At 42.7% G+C, this 24,667-nt stretch overlaps 1 protein-coding gene across 2 annotated transcripts in view; it reads left to right on the top strand.

The window, feature by feature from the left end:
• PI4K2B (phosphatidylinositol 4-kinase type 2 beta) overlaps window positions 1–24,667 on the top strand; it is a gene marked incomplete in the record, with an annotated part of 1,132,580 nt that overhangs the window by 1,008,585 nt on the left and 99,328 nt on the right. For both annotated transcript variants that reach the window (XM_044062169.1, XM_044062167.1), the window contains 1 exon segment: window positions 15,948–16,007. In XM_044062169.1, coding sequence (XP_043918104.1) covers window positions 15,948–16,007 — 60 coding nt within the window.

The following is a 24,667-nucleotide window of genomic DNA, read 5'->3' as shown; positions in this document are numbered from 1 at the left end:
TGGACTGTGGGGTAGGTTTGCAAGACAGAAGCCTTTTATTGCACAGAAAAACATCCAGGCCCAGCTAAAATTTACAAAGCGATGCATCAAGTCTCCCAAAAGCATGTGGGGAAACTGTGTTATGGTCTGATGAGACCAAGGTTGAACTTTCTGGCCACAGTTCCACAAGGTACGTTTGGTGCAAAAACAACACTTCACATCACCAAAAGAACACCATCCCCACAGTGAAGGATGGTGGTGGCAGTATCATGTTTTGGGATTGCTTTTCTTCAGTTCCCTCAGCAGAGCAGAGGGTATTGGTTAGTAGGCACATTCTATGTGGATTAGAGAATATTTCTGAATATATTTCCCCCATTTCCCAGTTACTTAAAAAAAAATCTGAGCAGAAAGGCCATAGCTCATCATATGGCACATGATTCCCAGGAGAGCCTGCTTGCATCTCAATGTTTGCTTCCCAAAACTGTCCTGACATTTCTCCAGGTCTTATGAAGTAAATGTTGAAATTCTTATCAGTAGAACATATTCAAGTAAACTGACATCTAGTGCAAAATGAAAATAATTCTTAATTTAGGCATAGTATCCTCTTCCTTCTGTTAGTTGAGTCTGAGTTATTCTTTAGTCAAGGCACACTTTTTGACCTGGTGGAGTGCAGAACTTAGGCTAAGCATTGACTGATTAATAATTGAAACCGGTTCCTCCTGACTGTATGACTAATGATTCTCAACAGATTGTCAACACTTCATCTGTGCACTCCTGCAGCATTGACAATACGATGTTGACAAAAAAATGTGTGTCTGTGCCAAATATTGCATGTTTAAAAACCAAACCCACCAGTGCCAGATATTTATTGCATGTTTAAAAACCAAACCCACCAATGTGGAGAAACTTTGTATACCAAAACCACAGCATGTTTGCTAACTAGATAAGCCCAGTAAATGCAGGTATTTATTTTCAAGGATGACCCGTAAGCACCAGGTTAAGTGATTAGCTCCGAGTCTCACAGTAGTCCGATATAGAGGTGGAGGGACCCAAAACTTGGACTACAAGAAGCAGCTTATTGACTGTGTACATAGCCTTAATTGGATCTGCTAAACTTCAAACACCCGAGTCATTTTCTGACATGGTAGGTGGAAGTCTGATCATCCAGTATGCCAGTAATATACAGAGTTTTTACCCCAAAGTACAACAGTCAGCACTTGTTAAACTTGGGGGGGGGGGGGAAACAATATTTATCCTTTGTTGACTGGGTTAATCTCACTTGGTTAGCAGCCTCTTTTTCAGGGGAGACCTAAGGTGGTGGTTGTACAACTAGGAGAAATTTGGTCAGGGCATCAGGGAACTTCTCTCTATAGGTGCTAGATGGCGCTGGAGAGCTCCTAGAGTAGCAAGGGAGAGGCCTACTGAAAACAGCAGCAGCATGGAGTAGGGGAGAAAAGCTGTGGAGAGTTTTGAGATGGAAACTGAGAATTTGGAGAAAAATTTGTTCAATGTGGAGATTCAGAATGTAAAAGATTCTTGTGTGGTGGATGTGTGTTTAGCTGTCTCCTTGGAGAAAGAGCAGAGTCTGTGGAATAGGTGCGGATAACAAAACTGGCATCAGGAGGGTTTCCAGATCTGTTAAAAAATATTCAAGCAGTATGACCCAGGTGACAGTACTGCTGTTTCATGTGGTGAAATGGCAGGTGACTTTTTTAGAAGTGCAGAGGATGTGGAAAAGGAACCAGGTGAAGTCGCAGCAGAGAATTCAACAGTAAACATTAATCAATCAATGACCGTAAGTAAAAGTGGAAAGGAGCAACAAACTGAGAGGGGGGGGCTGGTTTTATGGTAGCAGATTATGGAGTAACTAAAACATATGCAGCAGTAACAGCAGAGAAAAGCAGTGCAGCAACAAACCTTAAGTAAAACTTTTTTTCTTTTAAAAGAAGAGAGGACCAGTTGTGAGAATAAGAGCAAAACTAACACTGTAATAGGCATATTTGATGTATGGGACAATTTGGTAACTGTTTTAGGTTTTAAAACTCAAGAAATTTGGTCTTTTGTACATATTGGGGCAGAGTTTTTATGACAACATTTGAAACTGATGGACTGGTGATAACTTTCTGGAACTGTGTACCAAAAAGGAAATTTATCCCGTAGAGCAATTATTTTTCTGGTAGTAACTTTGTAAAAAAAAAATGGTACTTTGCAGTTTAGAACTGATAAACTGAAAGATGAGTGTTTAAAAATGCATGTGTGAAACTGTTTGCAATATTGTGTCAGAGATGAGAAACTTATGGAATGGAAGGGGAGGTTGGAATTGTTTTGAAATGTGAAAACAACATTGTGGAATACTAGCCAAGTATTTTTGTGGCTGGTCGTAGAGCAACATTAATATATGCTGGCCAGCTAAATCATATTTCTTTTGTGGGGATTTTTCTAATTTAATAGATTGTGACAATGTATAATGTAACTATTGTGGGAAGAAAGAACTTACTAGAAGAAAGTGTGCGCCTGAATACAGGTTTTGAAAAGGGGGGTGGGGCACATTTGGATGGAGTGTCAAGAGCAAACAGTAAATAATGCTAGGTCTGACTCTAAACCGGTTATAAGTGGCGTTCCCCAGGGCTCAGTCCTAGGACCCCTCCTGTTTGGCATATACTTCTCAGAGGTACAGGCAAGCACAGGAGGACTATGGCTGACCAAGTTCGCAGATGACTGCAAACTAGGGGCTATAATTGACTCTCCGGCTGACATGGACATCCTCTAAATGGGTCTCACTAAGACAGATACCTGGTGTCAAAACCATGGCCTCAAGCTAAATGCCAAAAAGTGCATAGTCATCCCCTTTGGAAAAAACAAAGTACCCACAAACTACCACATAGGTGGTAACCCCCTAAATACGGAAGACATAATAAGGGATCTGGGGACCCAAGTAGATGATAATCTCTCCTTTGATAATCACATTGCCAAAGTGGTTAGAAAATCCTTCTGTGTGGCCCACCTAATCACAAAAGGGTTTGCATCCAGATCAAAAGAGGTCATTGTGCCCCTCTATGCATCACTCATCAGATCCATCATAGAGTACAGTGCCCCATTTGGGATGTACCTTACAAGACACCTGCAACAGTTGGAAAGACCACATAAGTACCTCACCAAGAGGATCACTGGCCTCAAACAGATGCCCTATGTAGCTCGACTTAAGAAACTCCAGCTGTACTCTGTTGCATACCACGGTGATCTCTGCCTGACGTACAAGGTCATGTGCAACCCACTGTTGATGGACATGCACCACCTAAAGAAAACAATATCCCCTCGAGCCACATGCTCTTGAGATCTAAACCTCACCACAACAATAAATAGGACGTGCTGGAGGGATAGATTCCTGTCCCAGAGACTTCCCATGCTCTGGAACAAGATTCCAGTCTATATTTGGTAGAGCTCCTCACTAACACTCTTCAAGAGAAACCTTGATGAGTGGATGGCAAACAAAGTTTACCCCGGGGATCACTTCAGTGGATCTGCTGGACAGAGGCACAGGGAACTAATCTAAGGGGGCAGCGGAAGCCAAGAGAGAGTGCATGCTGGGAGAGGTCAGGAGAAGGGATCGTTACTAATAATTTTTAGCCAGTGAAAAATCTGATTCTGAGGATCAGGGATTATTGTGCATAAACCCAGAAAAATATTTAATTGTAGAAAGAGTAATAATAAGAAAACAAAAACTTAAATGTATTTCCTCTAAACGTAAAAGAAGGAAAAGTAACAGTTGTATAGTACTTTCAGTAAATTTGAACAATATTAACACTGTAAGAATGATGCTACAGGATGGTGTAGTAAATGTGATGTGGATGTTATTCTGTTAGAGGATGTAAGATTCCTGACACATGAAGAAAGACTTTAAACAGAAAAAGTGTGTGTGTGTGTGTGTGTGGTGGGGGAGGTATGTGAAACATAGGAAATGGACGTTGTTCTGGAGTGGCTGCGTTGTGTAACAAAACTAGTGAAAATACTAGACGTAACGTTGGCAAGGATGGGTAGGTTAACTGTTGTGAATGCGAGATGGAGACATGTTTATAGAATTATAACATTATATGCATATATAACTAGTAAGGAAATAATCTGTTATATCAAATATTGGACTATGTGGTGGTTACCATGAAAATTGTATTTGCAGAGGACTTTTTGACTTGGGAGGGGGGGGTGTAAAAACAAAGGGAAAGATGTTAAATACAAGAAGTGATGAAATGTGGCAAGCTGCGAAGAACAAAAGTCAATGGACTTGTAGAAAGGGCAGTTGGACATGAAATTGATTTTTTATTATCAGAAAGCTGGGAGTTGGCAGTTGGTGATACAGTTGACAGTTTTTTCACAACATTTATCAATATGGATGGAGGTGATGGAAGAAAGAGTAAATTTAAAATAGACAAGGGAATAAAGATAGTAGATGAGAAATCATGGGATGCAACTGGAAAGTGGGAAGTATTGCAGTTATGAAGGGGTCATAAAACCATGAAAGGCTTCCATAAAAGTTGGTGTGAATGGTGGATTGAATTTAAAAAGAAGTATAAAGTTTTTTTTCTAATGGCAGGATGAGGTAAGAAAGGAAAGTGATGCATGGGAACATGTATAGAAATGTGTTAGAGATTTTAGAGAATAACACAAGAGACTATGATATGGAAAAAGAAATTGATAAAAAAAATCAAGAAAAATAAGGTAATGCACTTTAGACAGATGTTTACAAGGGAGAAAGGAGTAAGTACCTGCATATTTGAGTAAAATAGTAAAGGAGGATATTAATATAATGAGGGAAATTAAAAAAATGTAAAAGGGGAGGTAAAAAGAACACAAGCAACTTGAGTATTATAATACAGCATGTGGAAAATGTGATTAATAAAAAAAAAGAGAGGATGGAAAGTAGAAAAAAAAATCCAAAACAAGTTAAGGAAGAATTTGAAAAATAAATTACTATTAGTGAATTGGATGAAGTACTTAGGAAAGTAAATGTTGACTCATCATGCCCAGATGGTATAGGGTATGGAATGTATAAGAATGTAATGAACTGGTAAAGAAAGTATTTTGTAAATGGACTGAAAGAAGGTTTTGTTTATGAAGGGTTATGTAGTGGGATATTAAACTTTATATGGAAGAAAGATAAGAATGAAATAAAAATTGGAGATCCCTCACATTAAATAACACAGATTATAAACTTTTTTATGAGAGTAATACAAAGAAGATTTGAAGGAAAGCTGAGGGATATTATAGAAGAAGGTATAAAAGGGAAGGGGTGTCAAGAATTGTAATTGGCTTTGAGAGAAATTGTGGATGATATAAGTAAAAGGGAGGATGTGAAACTCATGTTAGGTGGTATTAGCAAGGCGTTTCATATAGTAGGAAATGATGCTTTGTGAGATATTATGGAGAAGTATGGAATAGGTAATGAGTGTGTATGTCAGCCAATCAGAATATAGTGAGTGTGTTACTGAATGGGGTGGCTGAGTAAAGAAATATGCATTGTATGTGGTATAAGACAAGGATGTCCCATGAGTGGAATATTTTGTGCATTGGTAATGAATGTGATAGTGAGTGAAGTAGCTTCTAAAATGAAAAGTGCTAGATATGTGATGCAAAAGGAGGTGGTGATTCCAGTAGTTTTGACATGATGCAGTGGTAGTTAAGAACAAAATATGGATGAAGGAAATTTTGTTTTGTCTGAGTAGATGTTTAAAGGAAATGGGAATGACTGAATAAAGATAAAAGTAAGTGTTTTTGATGATGTGGTGAAAATTGTGGGGGAAGGGGTTCTCTATGAAGAAAGCATCTTTGCCGGGAATAAAATGTGGGAATATTATGTAGTTATGATGCAATGGGAGGGGTTGATAAAATAAATTAAAGAAATATGTCTTCTGTGGAGGACTTAAGATTAGCATTCAGGAAAAAAAAAAGCTTATGTGGTGAATTCTGTATTAATGGGGAAAACAGCATATATGGCAAATGTTTATATGATCCCAGGGAAATATGAAAAGGAAGTTATACAGTTGGGGTTTTCTTTCGTATGGGGTTCAAGATTAAACCAGGAAAAAGAGGTATGTTGTATATGAGTGAAGATCAGGGAGGGTTTGGGTTACTCAATCCAGTTTATTTTGCTTCTTTTAACAAGTCTAAATTATTAAAGTAGGTAAAGGTAGAGAATGAGAAATTAATAGCAAGAATGTTTAAATACAAGTGCAAAAAGTTCTGAGATAAGAGAAAAAAAAGAATGATAATGAAGTTAAAAGCTAACAAGAAAAAAAGCTAACCTGGAAAATCAAAACTGATGTAGAGAAAGAAGGATATGTGGTATAATATGATGAAACCAGTATTATGTAAATCCATGGGAAGGTTTACCACGAGAAGTGATTGAAACTTTTAAGGAAAAGGTGATGTAGCAAGGTAATAGTGTCAGGATTTTTTTATGGAGACTGGTAAAGAATTTTCAGTAAAGGAGAATATGCCATGTTAAAAGAATCTTGAAAGAGTGTGTTTATTTTCAGGGGAGGAAGCAACAACAGAAAAGAGCATAGTTTTTTTTTTTATTTTAAAATGTCAGAGAGGTGAAACTCTGGAAAAAGTTGAGAATAAATTTTTTTGAGAATATTAATGATATAAACAATATTGATATGAGTATGATCATATATAGATAATAGGCACAAGATGAAAGAATATGTTTGAATGGTAGGCAATTTATTTTAAGTAATGTGTGTTATTTAGAATGAAAGATTGAATTAATTTTGTTCCACGGGAAATGGATTTTGTCGGATATATTGCGAAAAATTAGATTATGGTTGAGGAAAGAGAAGTGGGGACAATTAAGGAAGAATAAAAATGAGGATACAAGAACAATTTATTTATATATATATATATATATATATATATATATATATATATATATATGTGCCTGTAAATATGTAAATTTTATAAATATATAAATTTTTTTTATGTTGCATTAAAGGACCCCTACTCTTTTTGATAGTTGCCATGAGATTTTTTATAACCACCTGAGCTACCATTAACTCAAGTAGATGGGGTCTTGGTTTAACTTGTCATCCAAAAGGCAACATTCTCAGGAGTGTGGCTGTCCCTAATACTGCACTAAAGTGTCAGCAATCCATTCACCTGGAATGGGAATCAAACCCATAGCCTTTTGGTCTTCTGGCACCAAAGATTAGTGTGCTAGCTGTTGCACCACTGACACTGCTAATTTTACCTGTATATGCTGACCATAAATCCAGATCTCACTGGATCTTCATAGTATTTGAAAAGTCAAGCTTAGAGGTTTAGGAAGCTGACTACAGTAATTGTACCTGCTGGTGAGATAGATGTATGGCATGTAGCTGTATGAGCTTCAGGATATGTGCTTTAGCTTTGCACAGTCTCTTCCATGTGGTAACAGTCCTGGAGTATGAGCACTCTAAGGGAAGACATAGCATGGCCTCTTGTCAGCTGCCAGGCGAAGGGCTCTCTTGGCTGCCTGGATGAAGGTCTCACCACAAACTGTTTTATTTGAAATGCATGAGCAGTAGTGAAAGCTAGATGGTCTGTGTGCAGTGGTGAGCCAGGAAAACAGGACATAAGAACACAGCCTGTTTGAGGGAAATGTATGTCTTATTTTGTAAGTAAAAAGCAACAAAAAAAGCAGTTTTTGTAGGAATTATAACACCCACCAAAAATCTTACGAATAATAAACAGCCAAGATCCGAATGGAATAAACTTCACAAGAGTCTTCAAAAAACACACAAAATGCACAGATTTATTTGTGCATTTTATGTGTTTTTTGAAGACTCTTGTGAAGTTTATTCCATTCGGATCTTGGATGTTTATTATTTTTTGTAGGAATTATGTTTGCTGTTTCTAGCTATGAAGGAACTACAGATGGAGAGGCAGTGAACGATTCCATATGAAAGACATGACCTGTGCTTCGGCAAGTAAATCTAAAGAGTGAATTGTGATCAGACATACTGAGTTTCTGCATCTACTCAGTTTTTTCTTTGGAAGATGAGAATAACTACAGGGAGTACAGATAAGTTCTGTGCTTGCAGTTACAGCCGATTATACCTGAAATTGGCATCCAGCAGGAGGCTTCCTATCTCGGATGTAGCAGCTCATATTTTAGCCACCAGGGTTCTCCCTGCTGCAACTTTTTCACTTCCCCATCCAACATGAAGTGAAGCATCATTTATGCCATGATCCCTCCAGAAGGACAGTCACCCAGGGATGCTGTTCTTCATGGTTGCACATGGGTCTTATGTACACCCATCCCCAATGTATTTGATAATCATGTTTCTTTAGAAGGCATCCCATTGAAGAGCAAATGTCATCCTAATTGCCCCTTACTGGCCCTGACTAGTTTGATTCTTCCTTTAGTTTCATTTGCTTCACCCTCCCTAGGTACTAGACCTAGTAATGGGTCTGATTTCTCATCCTACCTGGTTTGCCCCTCTGACCATTCACTTCCTCAAGCTGACCACATGGTTTCTCCAGTTCTGATGATGGCCAGGAATTCCAAACATTCAGAGAGTTGTTCAGATCCTATCATCCTCTTAGAAACCTTCCACCAGGAAGGTTTATGCTAGTAAATGGAAACATTTTTTCAATTTGGGCTTCTTCTAAGGGCTCCATTAGATGCTATTCTGGATGACTTGACTGGTCTTTTTCAGGCTGTTTTTAGCTGTTCTATCACAAATATACAAATGGCCACCATTTCTTATTTTCATGTTGACATGTATAATATCCCTGTGGCAGCTCTTAAGCTTTCTAAGGGCTTCTTGAGGAGTTACCTTTTTTTTTACACCTGCGTGTTCTAGATCCAGTGCCCCCTTGGGATCTTACTCGATCTTGCATTGAACCTTCAGCCACAGTACCCTTAAAACTGTTTTCATGGAAAACTTTTGTTTGGTTTCTGTGACATCAGCGAGAAGAGTGAACTTCAAGCATTGCGTCTGTTCCCTCTTGCTTGATGTTTCATAAGATAGAATGACCTTGTGGACCAATCCCTCCTTTTTGTCTAAGATCACTTCAGAGTTTAATTTGAATTAGCCCATTCATTTGCTGTTGTCTTTCCAAGTTTTAGTAGCAAGGGTGAATATTTACTTCATTGTTTGGATGTACATAAATGCAATCAGATTATATTTGGTTATAACCAAAGGTTTCAGAAAATCTGACCAATTTTTTGCATCCTTTTCTAAGGCAAGACTTGGTAAGCCTGTTTCCAAAATGGCCCTGTCCAGGTAGCTCTGTTTGCATTTCCTTTGCATACTCTTTGAAAGGAATGTCTTTACCTGTGAAACCTAGAGGTCATTCCACAAGAGCAGTAGCTACTTGAGTTGCATTTTTCTCCTAGGCTTCCATTGATGATGATTGTGCTGCAACTACTTGGTGCAACACCCATACTTTTAAGTCCCATTACAAACTGGATGTTCATTCTAGGTCTAGAGCTTCTTTTGGTTCCACCATATTGCAGAATGAACTCACTGAGGGCTCTGTCCCACAGGTTGAGACCAGGCAGAAAATACAGTATTGGATAAAGAAGTTAAGTATTTAATATAGGGATAGATCCATGTGGTTGTCTTCTGTCCATCTCGACCATCCCTCCTTCCATACCCCCTCCAAACTGTCACCATTTAGTAAGTGCTCCCAATTGGCCTTGTGGTCTGGCGTCAAAGTCTGTATAAAAGGTTCCATTTTATACTGCCTTTCCTTCCTTCCTTTCTCATCATCCTAATTATGATTTGTTATATTCCAAGGAGTTGTCATTGGAGCAAACTCAGTCTAAGTAGATGTGGGTAAAGATGGTGTGGAGCTCTTGGACTGAAGATTTTCAAAAGGCCAGTGTCTGATCTGTGTTGGATCTGGTAACTCACAGGCTGCGAAGGACAGAAGATGACAACACGGATCTATAGTTATGGTAAGTACATTTTATTTATTTATTTTATTAATGGTGTCTTTAACTGTACTTCAGGTAATTTTTACATTTTAGGATAGCCGAAGTACTCTTTGGAACTGGTTGAGAGCAGCAGTATTCATTAAAGCAAATGTTAATAAAAAGAATACTACATCTTTTCTGAAAACTATTTAGTTATAAAAGCTAATTATCAAATCAGCATGCATATAGAAACTCCATCAACTAGCTGTTTGTTTTTTGTTTTATTTGTGCCTCGTTATTTAATTGGATCAGTTTATTATTGAATGTCATTGGAGTTTTATAGGAGTAATTGATTTTATTAAGAAAGAGCTTCTGTAACTTTACTGATGTTCTTCGTGTTTCACTGTTGCAGTCATCACATTTGGGTTATCTGCTTGCAGTAGCCCTCGGTCAGCCTGATTATCAAAGTTTTGGGTCCTGCGTCGGTTACTGTCTCATCTTCCGTGACGTCAGGTAGTCAGGGGTATGAAGCATGCAGCTGACGCCATTACATCAGTCTTTCTTGCCGTGCGGTGCCCGAAGCAGAAGCAGTTCGCAAGTGCCAGTCGGCCGACTCCTGAAATTTTCATTTTCGAGTTTCAGAACCGAAGTCTTCAACTAAAGCTAAGTACCCCATTGGGGAAACTTTTTCTTGCTGTAAACCGATGTCAGTAAAAGTAAATAATTGTATTTCTTGTGGAAAGCAAATACCTCACAAAGATTTTCATTCATACTGTATTCCTTGCCTAGACCCTGACCACGATGTACCTCGCTGTCTGTTTTGTGCCTTATTTAAGCAACAAACTATTCGTTGTCAGTATATTTATGCTTCTAAATATTTTGGTACTCTGTTCAATTATCCAGATAATGTCTTTCGGTAAGCCATCCGACTACTGACATTCCAAAAAAACACAAAGATAAAGACAGAGACTAGCCGCCTAGGTCCAAAGCCGACAATGACACCACTTCTAAGCCAGTCGCCAGTTCGCCAGTACTCAGTGAGGTGCTTTCACAGCCCCTGATACCCGCTATTTCAGATTCGCAGGCCTTTACTGAGACACATTCGGAGTCCGGTATGCCGCGAGATTCTTCAACTGTGGAACCTGTGGATGTCTCTACCTTGGATGGGTTTGGAGCCGCTGTGCAGGCACCGGCTTCTGAGGGTGTATTCAGGCCTACTGACTTGCATATTAAACAGATGCCATCTTCTTCTTCAAGGCCTAAAACTCGAACCATGCCTAGAAAACCAACGCCCAGGCCGCATGGTCAGGCCTCTATGCCTAAAAAACAAATGATAAGAATGGCTGAAGACCTTATTATTTTAATCAGAGGAAGCCAACCTTCCCCCTCTAAAAGACCTGGGACTGAATTTGCTTATGATACTTCTGACAAGGATTCTGAAATTTCTGTTCCCTCTGATGACCAGGATTTACCCTTATCTACCTATGAGGATTCTAATGTAGAGGACTCTATTCCCTCTGCTTTCCCCCCTCCCCCCAGAGGATTTCTCTTTTGGTGAAACCCTGCATACTCTTAGGGAGCACTTTCGCTGGGAAAGCCAGGATTACTCTGATTCTAAAATGAGGCTTAGGTATTTCCTACTCCTGCCCCAACACAGGCCTTTAGCTATCCCTCCTGTACTAGACATTGTTAATGATGCCTTTTCGGAATCTAGCTTGGCCCCTGACTCGTTACCTCCTGCTCGCAGAAAACCTGATGGATATTACAGGGTTCCTGACTCTCACAAGTTCTTTTTTAAAAGTCCTACTGCGGATCCGGAGATCATTTTACAGGGACCCAAGGGCATTAAGGCTACTACTGCCAAAAATCTTACCCCCCTCTGATTGAGACTCCAGGGCGCTGGATAGATGGGGTAAGAAGGTGTACACTTCTGCAACTTTGGCCATTAGGGCCTTAAACTGCCAGTTTCATATGTTAAAGTATCAGCAGCATATTATTGGATTGCTTAAATAGAAAATGATGTTGATTGCTGACTGTGCTGAAAATAAGGATTTACAGGATTTAATGCATTCTGCTGAACAGGTTGGAAAGCATACTTTGCAATGTGGTTTTGATTCACTAGAGGCATCTTGCAGGGCTGCTGTCACTGGGTCTGTACTTAGAAGGCATGCATGGCTTAAGGAGCAATCTTTGCCAGATCATGTTAAAGCTAAATTGCTGGATTCTCCCTTAAATCAGGACCGCCTGTTTGGCAACAAAGCAGAAGTTGTTCTTAAAAAGATGGAAGAAAAAGCTAAGTCTATGCAAACTGTTAAAGATTTCCTGCAAGTACAACCTCCAAGATTTAGTAGGCATTGGCCCTCTAAGAATTGGTCTTTTCCTGCCTCTTCCAGGCCTTCTCAGTCCAAACCCAGAACCAGCAGAACACCCAGGCTTCAGCCCCAGAGTATGCACAGGACTAAGCATTGGGGGGGCTCCCACTTCCAATTCAGGGAGTAGTAAGACTCCCCCCTATGGTAAACTGTCTCAGTGACTTAACTTTAAAACGTCCAAGCACTTCTCAACTGACTGCTCCTTTAGGGGGAAAGATTGCTCTGCAGGCAAAAAACTGGGAACTCATTACCCAGGACAAATGGGCTTTAAATAGTTTCCCAAGGATACAGATTTCACTTCCACACATTACCAACCCCAAACGGTTGGCCAGATCTACCCTCAAATCAGTGGGCAGAGGCTCAAAAGCAAGTACTCTCTCTCTTAAGCATAAAGGCTATTCAAACTGTACCAGAAGAGGAAAAGGGACAAGGTATCTACTCAAGACTTTTCCTGTTACCCAGAAAAGACAACTCATGGCGTCCTATCCTGGACCTTTCTGTCTTGAACACCTTTTTGGTGATTCCAAAATTCAAGATTCTAACTCTTCACCAGTTACTTCCTATGCTAGGCAAAGATGCCTGGTTGGCAACACTGGATTTAAAGGAAGCCTACCTGCACATCCCAATCAGGGAATCTTGCAGAAGATACCTATGCTTCAAAGCAGGCTACATGCACTATCAGTTCTCTGCACTGCCCTTTGGCTTATCTACTGTGCCCAGGGTATTCACAAAGTGCCTAGCTCCAGTCATTGCATTTTGCAGGCAAAAAAATATTCAAATATACCCATACCTGGACGATTGTCTAATTCAGGCAGAAAGCCAGGACATACTTTTGAATCATCTGGCATTTGTGCAAAAGGTTCTAACTTGTCTGGTGTACACCATAAACGAAAAGAAATCGCATCTGGTACCCTGTCAACAAATTATATTCCTGGGAGCAAGCTTGAACACAACTTCCCAGATGGCTTTCCTCACGCCAAATAAACAAATTCATTTGACAACTTACTTCAAACTAATGGCCACAAAAACCCTGCTTATCTGCAAGGCAAATACTGCAAGCCTTGTGGTTCATGGCCTCCTGCGTTCTACTAATTCCATATGCAAGACTGCATATGAGGAAACTACAATGGTATCTAAAAAGCCTGTGGTGTCAACATTCTCAGGATCTAGAAGCAATGATTCCTATCATACCTTGCCTACGGTTAGAGTTCCTTTGGTGGGAAGAGGCCTGCCACCAAAACAAGAGACTACCATTCACTCTACCCCCTGCCGCCCAAACCCTAACAACAGACGCATCAGTCTACGCATGAGGGGCTCAACTGGCAGGGAAGTGCATTCAGGACAAATGGAACCCATGTCAAATGCACCTGCATATCAATCAAAAAGAAATGTTAGCTGTACAGAATGCTGTGACAGCCTTCAAGGACCGCATTCTTTCAGGGCAATTAATGGTAAAGACAACACCACTGTTATGTGGTACATAAGCAGGGGGTACCCATTCTTACCCCCTCTGCAGACTAGCCATGGCTCTGTGGAACACAGCCTTGAGCTACCAAGTGCATCTACAGGCTCAATTCCTGCCAGGAAAACTAAATACACTGGCAGACGAACTAAGCAGAAATCTCATGGACCCACATGAGTGGAAATTGGAACCAAAGACTTTTAACATGTTGATAGATAAATGGGGGAGTCCAGATATAGACCTGTTTGCCTCCCCCCCCCCCCCAGAGCTACCATTTGGACAAATTCTGCACAAGGACTCCCCACAAACAAGCTTGGAAAGTGGATGCTCTGTCCTTCAGCTGGAAAAATCTGTCAGTTTATGCCTTTCCTCCTCTGCTTCTCTCCAAAGTACTAAAGATCAAACAGGACAGACCAAAGACGATACTGATTGCACCAGACTGGCCACGCCAACATTGGTACCCCCTCTTGCGCAGTTTGTCACTGCTGACTCCATGGCACCTGCCTCAGACCCCTACCCTGCTGTCACAGCAGGAGAGCCAGATTTGCACCCTCAGCTTCAAGCCCTGAACCTGGCAGCCTGGCTAATTACCTAATCTCTCCGTTACCATCCCTCAGTAAACAAGTGTTGGATGTCATTTTGGAGGCAAGGAGGCCTAGTACTAGAAAATCTTATGCTGAAAAATGAAAAAGATTCTGTGCCTGGAACCAAACTCAATGGGTGGGCACAGCAGCGCCCAATTTACTTCAGATTCTTCAGTACTTAACTGAGATGCTTCACAAGGGCCTCTTTTTTTTCCTCCCATCAAAATTCACACCTGAACCTTTCAGCTCATTACAACACAGAACCACCCCTCTTCTCTCTTGCAGAGTTAAAATTCCTTTCTTGGAAAACAGCCTTCCTTTTAGCAATTATATCAGCAAGAAGGGTATCTGAATTACAGGCCCTTATGGCAGTGGAGCCTTTCATCATCTTTCATGCGGACAGGGTATCCCTCAGGACCAGTCCCTCCTTCATGCCCAAGGTGGTATCCATTGTGGCTCTTAATCAGTCCATTCATTTGCCAACCTTCTTTTCTAATCCACAGAACAAAGGGGAACGGATACCGCACTCCTTAGATGTGCATAGACAACTTAGATTTTACTTGGACAGGACTAAACCTCAAAGGAAATCTGAACAACTGCTGGTGGCATTTGCTGCAGGGGCAGGGAGGACGGCTATTTAAAAGCAAACCATTTCTAAATGGATAGGCCATTGCATTCATTTCTGCTGTAAGCATCATGGAAAACCTATCTCAAAGGGGATTAGACCCCATTCAACCAGGGCTGCATCTCCTCTACAGCCTTTCCCAGAGGTGTCTCTACCAGGGACATCCTAGAAGCTGCTACCTGGAGTTCTCTACATACTTGCACCAAGCATTACCATTTACCAATTTTCTCTAAATCCAGAGCTGGCTTTGCCACTGCAGTCTTGCAGGGCCTTATAGCTGGTCCTAATGCTATCTGAATTCCTCCTCCCATCCATAGCTTTAGGAATCTACCCAATTGTGATGACTGCAAGAGTGAAACACGAAGAACATAGTACAGTTGTGTGCAGTTACCATAAATGTAGATGTTCCGAGTGTATTCACTGTTGTAGTCCTGGTTAACCTCCCTCCAGCCCCCTGACTTTATATGTATGTATATATATATATATATATATATATATATATATATATATATATATATATATATATATATATATATATGAAAAACTGATGTAATGGCGTCGGCTGCATGCTTTATACCCTTGACTGCCTGACATCATGGAAGATGAGACAGCAACCGACGCAGGACCCAAGACTGATAATCAGGCCGACTGAGGGCTACTGCAAGCAGGTTACCCAAATGTGATGACTGCAACAGCGAATACACTCAAACATCTACGTTTATGGTAAGTGTACACAACTGTTGTTTTTTTTCTTTAGGAATGATGGTATTGCTCATTTTTTGTGGAAATTCTCCATTTCATATTTGTCAGGGTTCACTGATACAAGTCAAGTGATCATTTCCCTGGTTCTTATTACTGCTAAATAACATCCACTTTTTTGTGGAAATTGTACATTTCAAATTTATCAGTTTATTACTATAAATGTAAAATAAAATGTGTTCTGATCGTTGTTGCTAAATACTTTTATGAATGTACAATGTTAAATGTATTTATTAATGTACCTATTTTTTTATTTCCCCTTCACTAGACTGATAAGGGGTTTGACAAGGCTACTTTTGAAAAACAGATGTCAGTAATGAGGGGACAGGTAAGTTTGTTTGACATGACCGGTATTTTCCTTACTGTAACTTATTGTGCCATAGAGTGACATGTTCTGGACAGTAGCCTTTTTGAAGTAAACTTCACATCTCTCTTTAATTTGCATGTATTTTACAGTTTATAAAATTTAGTGACATCTTTTGTCATAGAATGTTATGGCATGAAATTCTGATGTGGTTTTCAAACTGACTAATTTTAAGGAGCTATGTCTGAAGAAGCATCTGTAGCAAAATACTAAAAAAAAATCTTTATTCTGAGAAGCCACATGTAACAGTATTAATTACTTTTGGCAATTGTCCATGATGTCAGTCACTGGCTGGCTAGTTCTTCCCATCGTTAAAGGTTCTTTAGTGCACTTTTTCACGGTGTTGCTGAATCTTTGTGTTTTCTAAGTAGGACAGTACATGGTGATTTGTGTAGATGTCTCAGGCCACAGCAGATTTACCTCAATGAAAAAAGTTTTGAAATTTAACTCTGGTGAACCTGCTCACTGTAATTATTTTTTCACCACACTCCCGTAGCTTACCTTGTGGCTCCACTACCAACATCCATTTTGTCCATTTGTTATGTGACTATGGGAGTGCTTAGCCACCTTGGGCTGAGAGAGAGCCTAGAGCCCATAATGCTCATAATGTTTCACTGTTGCGGTAATAACAACTTTGGATTTCCTGCTGTGGAATCCCTTGGTTGCCACGACTAACACTTAGAGATCTGTTTCCCTCCTCCTGGCCCAGCTGACACCCTCCCATTCAAAGTCAGGATATAAATGTCATCAATCAGTGCCATTTTCTCAGTTCTTTCTTACCATCAGAGCCCAATTCACCCTTCTGAGTATATTGGTGGGTCCAAAGCCACGGGAAGAATGATTAAATCTTCAGTACTCCGTTTGGGAAAAAGTCTTTTTTCTTACTGTTTTTTTCTGTATTGTTAAATGTCAGTGGGAAAGACTAATGTTTGATTAATGTGTGAAAAATCCCTCTTGTGGTCTTCCACACTGCGTTTGTTCTGCCTGGGCCCAGAGCACAACATAAGCTGACCCCATTATGCACACTTTTTCTAGGGCCATAAAGTGTAGGGCAGAGTCACTGGAAAAAGACTTTAGAGAAAGAGAGAGTGAGCGTCAGTGGCCCATGAGTGCTGTGGTATCCACAAGTCACGCTCTGTGGGGTTTTCCTTGCAAAAGTCTGAAGATGGTTAGGTGCCAGACAACAGCCTATCTTTGTGAAGTAGTCTATCCAGGCTTATTATTGAAGAGAGAGAGTGATGTTCACAGTTCCCCACCAACAGTGTGCACATCTGAGGCCTCTGATGAAACCCATCTGAAGTCCACCATGCCACTGGCTTCTTTGCCATCCATGTTAGCCAAGGATTTAGGTTGTCAGATGGGCCTGGAGTCGATTCAGTGGCTTCAGTTTCCAACTCCCATCCCAGACATACAGAAGGGGAGGACAGAATCCCCCTTACCAGAGAGTAATCCTCCGTATACAATACACCCAGGTCATGGCTGCCTGGCCCAGCCTCAGCCAACAACAGCTGAACCACAGCCAAGACCAGACTCAAGACAAAACATAAAAAGGCTGCCCCCCAGTTTGCCCCTGCATAGGCCTTCTTTCTCAACCACTTCAGGCCTACTTGCAGGATGTGGTGAAGTTATCTGTGGATTTTGAGAGTGCTGCAGCTAACCCCTGGCAGGCTCTCTGTTCCCAGGAACATTTACAGCCATAAAGAAAAGTGATCTTTCTCCTCAGGAGTCTTCAGATTCCTATAACTCAGATGAAGATGGGCTGGCTTAGGTGGACCAGATTTCCTCAGAATCATATGTGAACTCTGTGTCAGATAAATTTGCCCCAGCTTCACCACCTGAGAACTTTTCTTTTGGAGAGATCCATTTACAAAATGGAGTGTTTCAGTTGGACAACTCAAGATTATCCCCAGACTGAGTCGTCCAACAGTTTCTTAGGCTTCCTGAGCACAAACCTGTGGCTATTCCTCTAGTTTGAGGTTGTAGATGTCATCCAGTACACTTCTCAGCAGTCTGACTCCCAGCCCAAAACTTGACCATTTTTAGAGGGTCATGTACTCTCATAAGTACCCTTTCAAGAACCCAGTGGTGAATCCTGAGGTGGTCTCCTTAGGAATTAAAGGAGACTAAGGTAACGCCTCTAGGGACCCCTTACCAAATGGCAAAGAGGGTTGGACCCTGGACAGATGACTGAGCTCTTCAGAAAGCATTGTTACAACTCTGATACTTGTCTTCATGTTGCAACATGTTCTTTACATTGTGGCTTTGATGCTTTGAAAGTATCAAGCAAGGCAGCTGCATCTGGTTTTGTTATCAGGAGTCATGCTTAAGAGAGCAGTCACTTCCTGATCATTTACAAATCAAAAATCCTCAACACTCCCTTGAGAAGTAATTCCTGTTTGGTCCCAAGGATCAAGCTACATTTAAGAAGCTGGAGGATAAGGCAGATTCCTTATAAACTGTCAAGGATTTTCTGTAAGTTCAGCCTCTAAGGTTTAGTAGGAATTGCACTCAAAATCCCTGTTCATGCCCGCTACAAAGCTTAGACCAAGGAGCAAAAGGACTATGAGATAAAGACAACAAAGAAAGTGGCAAGCTGAGCAGGGATTCCTAACTTAAATCACTTTTGCAGTATTCAAAACAGATGGATTTTTACCTTTGATGTCAGACTGGGGTACCTCATTTCACAAGCATAGTGTTATATAGGAGGATGTTTGAGTGTAACTTCTCACTGTTTTACCTCCACCCTGAACACAGGTCTTATGTCCATCAGACTGATCTTTGCATGGTCACTGCTACCATAGCTAATTAAAAAAAAAAAAAAAAAAAACAGAAATGACCTGTTTTGGAACCTTCCTTTACTTGTATAAATTGATTTGCCATATCTGAGTAAGATGTCAGCTAGGAGGGGTAATTGTGAGTGCAATAGGCAAATTCCCCTACAAAGACTTCCATGCCCAGTCTCTCTTCTGCCTTGTCACAGAATTCAACTATGGCCTGCTCCATTTGCCAATCTTTTGTTCCCAAGACCTTGTGATCCTGTTTATCTTTGCTCTGCACCTTTTTAGAGACCCAGCATCTGAAACATTTCACCCACTCCAAGATGGCAGATTCTGCCTCTCTGGACATACCTCCATCTTGCAAGAAAAAAATTAAAAGGCCTAAGCCTGACAGTCTGCCCATTTTGATTCTAGCACACCTGCTGAGGTTACAGAATCCACGATACATCCAAAACTACCTCTGATGCCCTCTACCTTGACCCCCACAGGAGGCCAGAATAACACCATAGGGTCATATAACTGAAGAGGCCACTTCCACTGAGAAGGAGCAAGCAAGACTTGCCATGTCAGAGGGACCAGAAGGCATCCCACAAGTGTTAGTCAGGTAGATTATTTCCAGGAAAGGCAATTGAGGTATGTCAGTGGATCTGAGCTTCCTTGCTTGGTTCAAGCAGATGTCACACCAAAAAAAGTGAGAAAAACGTAAACGTGTCCCTTCACCTCTTCCATCTAGTGAGGAAGAGTGGATAGACTTTTTACAAATTCTGCTCAAGACCATTATTGCCAGGAAACTACCTTTTTTCTGCTTTCCCCACCCCCTCCTACCCCTCAGAATATGACTAGTTTTTATTCCTCTGAAGAGGAAGATGCCTCTGACTATTCTCTGGCCTACTCTTCTGTGATTCACTCCCCTGATCAAGCCCCTTCAGATGATGAAGTCAGAGTCCCTGGTGGTCTAGTGGTCGAGAGTAGTCTTTCTCATCACCACTGCCTGAGTTTCATTCCCAGTCATTGAAGCTTCAGTGCATTTTGTCTGCCAGAGACTGATGCTTCTCTGAAAAAATGTTTCCTATTCACATAAAACAGAGCTTATCACTGACTCTATTCAAATGCAACTTAGATAATTGGATGGGAGACCACAGATTTGCCCCCCTGGGGTGGCACCCATGTCCCTCATGGACAGGGTTATCCGGTGTTGATCACAGACCCAATCTGTTCATAAATTCCTTCTGTGAACTACCCAAAAAATAGTAATCTCCCATGAACATATGAAGACACCATTTCTCCTTTCTTCCTTCCAGAAGAGGCTTCTTTTGGGGAAATTATTTTAAACATGATAAAACTTTTTGAGTAGGTGTCTAGGCACAGTTTAGAGCTTTTGCAGAGGTACTGCAGCCTTTTGCAAGTGGACAATGTTAAGTTGTCAATCTCGCCTTCATTCTTGCTTGATGGGTTCGGAGCCGATCCTCGGCTCCGACTCGGCACTTGCTTTAGCTCGAGAACTCCTTTTACCAGCTCGAGGCAGCCCCATATCCCATGATGCAAGGCAGTAAGTACCCAGATCTCGTTTGCCGCTTCGCTTGGGAGGTCTTCTTTTTACCAGCTCCTGGTAAGTTGTTCACTTTTGTGATTCAAGCCCCTTTTTTAGTCAAAAAAAACTCTTTTATTGATAGTTTAAGTTATATTCTACCCTTTCTGACAGAATTTTCCTGTCTCCTTTAATTTTTTGTTAGTCAATTTTTTCCCTATTCCATCCCCCCCCCGTTAGGGTGTGTGTGTGTTGGATTTTATAGAATACCTTTTTGGTATTTGTGTAAGTTAATTTTAGACTGGTGTTGTGTGTGTGTGTGTTCAACACTATGTCTAAGGAGAGGGTCTCGGGTTTTAAGAAGTGTGACTCGTGCTGTCAGAAGATGTCTCTGACAGACGGTCACACTTCTTGCCTGTATTGTCTGGGCCCTCTTCACCTGCAGGACTCCTGTGCTATTTGTCACTCCTTCAGCCAGAGAGTCCTGCAGGAGAGACGTAATAAGTTGATTCTTAGGGGCCTTCTTAAGCCGGAGGGCTCTCCGGCTAAGTCGGCTCCACCAAAATCAACTAAACCTGCCAAGGCCCAGGCTTCTGTTTCTAAGCCTGCGGCCTCGGCTCCGACTCGTATTGAGTCGAGATCGGCTCCGGCTGGAGCCGATTCTGGTTCGACAAAGCTTCGCGCCGATGGCTATCGGTGCGAATCTGTTTTGACCACCGATGTCGGCTCCGATCGGTTCCGACACCCATGTGGCACAGGCATCGGTGTCGGCTCCGATCGGCTCCGACACCGTTACTTTGGTGGCTGTATCGGCTCCGGCTGGAGCCGATACATCGAGACGGTCTGTCGGCTCCGTGAAGTCGGCGCCGACAGGATCTGTAGTATCGGCTCCGATGGCTCATTCCAGGAAGAGGTCGAGGTCTCCTTCCTTGGAGCCGATACTTTCGGCTCGGCCGCCTCTTCTATCGGAACGGAGCCATCGGAGCCGATCTTCAAGGTCATCCAGGTTGTCAGATCATGACCTAGAGAGAGTGGTCAGTAGATTACTCAAGTCACAGGTACTGGCCCAAATGTTACACAGTCCGTCTCAGCAGACGACTGTTGGTCCACACCCCGTTACAGTTCCTCCTTCAACTCTACCCCAGAGTTTGGAGTTGGAGTCTTCGGGCATGGTTACTGCTACGGCTGGAGGACGGATACCCCCTTCTGTTCCTTCAGCCTCTACTCTTATCTCCTCTTCCTTAGAGGGATTCGGTGGTCGGGCTTCCATGGTTTCCTCCGAGGGGGTGAGTGGCATCGGACCCTTGTCCGAGCCCGCTCTTCCCTTGGAGCCTCGGCCTTGGTGAGCTCGGCTCCGACATCTGCCTCGGAGACTTCCCTTCGGTGGTCCCGGAGTTCCTAGCTCTTCGGAGCGGGTTCTCTCGGACCTGCCTGGGAGGGGAGCATTCGAGGTAATGAGTGTACTGGCCACTGGTATCAGTCAGCAGTCTGTTCCCGTAGCTCCTCCCTCTATAGTACCTGTTGACATCTCTGCCACTTCTCTTGCTACAGGACCCAGAGATCCTCCGCCTCAGGTTTCCCCATTGGGAATTTCCCCTCTTCCGAGGATTCTCCTGATATTTCGGGAGATCCTCCTAGGAAGAGGACTTGTAAGAGGAAGCATGTAGACTCCCCGAGTCTGTCACTTGGATACTGACTTTGATGAGTCAGAGGGATCCCTAGATCCCCTCTGAGGATGTCTCCTTCTCAGACATCCTAGAACTTCTGAAACAGAGGGAAACTGGCCCACCAACAATCCCTCTGAGGATGAGTCAGTATACCTAGAGGCGTTTGGATCTCGGCCCTCCACCTCCTGGGTGTCTCCGCCTTCGACCCCTTATGCAGGTTATTGCACGAAAGGCATGGACAGCTCCTGACTCTGTAGAGCCAGTCCCTAGGAGGCCTTCTAAATTTATCACTGCCCCTAGTGACAAACAATTCCTTACCAAGGGTGTCCCGCTGATGCCATGGTGGTGGCTGCGGCCACCAAAAAGGAACTTGCAGATCCTTCCGTGCCCGTCCATCCTCCTAATAAGGACTCTAGGACCATGGATAGGTACGGCAAGCGGATGTTTTCCTCAGCGACCTTTGCTATGCGTTCGCTGAATTATCTTTGTCACTTCACCAGACTCCAGAGAGATATCCTGAAGGAGCTGGGAGAAGTAGTTCAGGATCCTACAGCTGCAGGGGCTCAAGAAAAGATTGCTTCGCAGCTAGGAACCCTCAATTCCATAGCTAACTCCTCCATGCGGCTAATATCTTATGCTGCGGATGGAGCGAGTAGAGCCGCAGGCACAGGTGTGGCTCTTAGACGCCAAGCCTGGATGCGGCTATGTGATTTTGCGGATCCCTTTAAGGCGTCCTTCACAAATTCTCCCTTTGATGGGTCAGCTTTGTTTGGCCCTCAGGTGAAGGAGACCTTGACCAGGTGTGAGCAGGACGGCAAGACTCTTTCTGCTGTTGGAGTCCGTTTTCCACCCCTTCTAGGCCTTATCCCAAAGGACAGAAGGGTGGGAAGATGTGGTTCCGTAAATCCCAAGGAGTCACGCCGGATTCACGTGGTCAGTTTACCCCTAGAGGCAGAGGGGTAACAACAACAGACGCCGCTCTAGAGGCAGAGGGGTCCGAAGAACCAGGGAAACAGGGAGCCTCTCTCTGATAAGCCCTTTCAGCATCCCTGAGGTGTTGCCCGGCTGTCCCTCCTTGGAGGCAGTCGGGGAAGATTATCACTGTACCCAGAAGCCTGGCATTCCCTCACTCAAGACAGATGGGTACAGTCGATCATATCCAAGGGTTACATAATTCCTTTCGAGGAAAGTCCCTTCCCTCAAGTTCCCTTCCAGATGTACCACCCGGTCTAAGGGAGATTGCAGAGTTAGAAATCGCAAAACTACTGCAAAAAAGAGCCATTCAGCCAGTTACAATAGACCATTCAGAACCCGGAATCTACTCAAGGTTCTTTTGGTCCCCAAAAGACGGGAGACTGGAGACCAATATTGGATCTCAGCAGACTCAACAAGTCTGTCAGGAAGACAAGATTCGAATGGTCACTCTTCAGTCAATTCTGCCCTTCTTACAGAAGGACAACTGGATGTGCTCAATAGATCTTCAGGATGCGTACTATCACATCAAAATTCACAGACGCTCCAGGAGATTTCTCCGCTTCGGCTGGGGTCCAGTCACTTCCAGTTCAGAGCCCTGCCCTTTGGTCTCACTACAGCCCCAGAGTGTTCACCAAATGCATGGCAGTGGTCACGGCTCACCTGAGACGTCAAGGATTCCAGGTGTTTCCGTATCTCGACGACTGGCTCCTGTCAGCCACCACCAGGCATCAGCTTATACAAGCCAGGGATTACACAATAGACCTTTGTTCTCATTTGGGCATCTCAGTCAACTTCGAAAAGTCATCCTTATCGCCCTGCCAGTCTATTACCTTCATAGGCGCAAACTTAAACACTGTTCGGATGTCAGCTACCCTTACAGAACAAAGAGTTTCAGACATTCAGACTCATGTCAGGATCATTCTGGCCAGCAAGAAAGTACAGGCCAGAATGGTTCTGAAGGTATTAGGTCTCATGGCTGCGGCCATTACTCTTCTTCCCCTGGCTCGATTCTACATGCGCCTCCTTCAGTGGATGCTGTTCACACAGTGGTCATACCAGCAGCTCCCAATGCGTCACCAGATTCTGGTGACACAAACATGCAAAGAACATCTTGCTTGGTGGATCACATAGTCTCAGGTTCACCAAGGCAGGTGCTTTGTACCTCCGTCCCCGATAGCCACTGTCACCACGGATGCCTCCCTGATCGGGTGGGGGGGGTCATTATCAGGGCAGGATGGTTCATGGGACGTGGCAACCGTTCGAGTACCATCTGCACATAAATGTCCTGGAGATGAGAGCAGTGCTTTTAACGTTGCAAGCCCTCAACGACTTTCTTCCCGTAGGGACAATTGCAGTCCACACAGACAACATGTCTGTAGTTTGGTATATCAACAAACAGGGCGGAACCAAGTCCTACCCCTTGTGTCGAGAAGCGCTCAGACTATGGCAATGGGCGATCTCCTCTCATCGGTTTCTGGTAGCAACGCATATCCCTGGGAAAACCAACATTATAGCGGACAGATTGAGCAGAGCTATTCTCATGCCTCACGAGTGGTCTCTCAAGCAATCCATAGCGGAAGAGATTTTTCTGGAATGGGGTCGTCCATGTTGCGATCTTTTTGCTACTCCCCAAAACAGCAAATGTCCAGACTTCTTCAGCCTCTTCCCTCTATCAGG

Source organism: Protopterus annectens, chromosome 2.part1 (assembly GCF_019279795.1).
Source record: "Protopterus annectens isolate FY-2018-M chromosome 2.part1, PAN1.0, whole genome shotgun sequence".
In the NCBI taxonomy this organism is placed as follows: Eukaryota; Metazoa; Chordata; order Ceratodontiformes; family Protopteridae; genus Protopterus; species Protopterus annectens.
The sequence above is the reverse complement of the archived record's forward strand: the minus strand, read 5'-3'. Positions and strand labels throughout refer to the sequence as shown.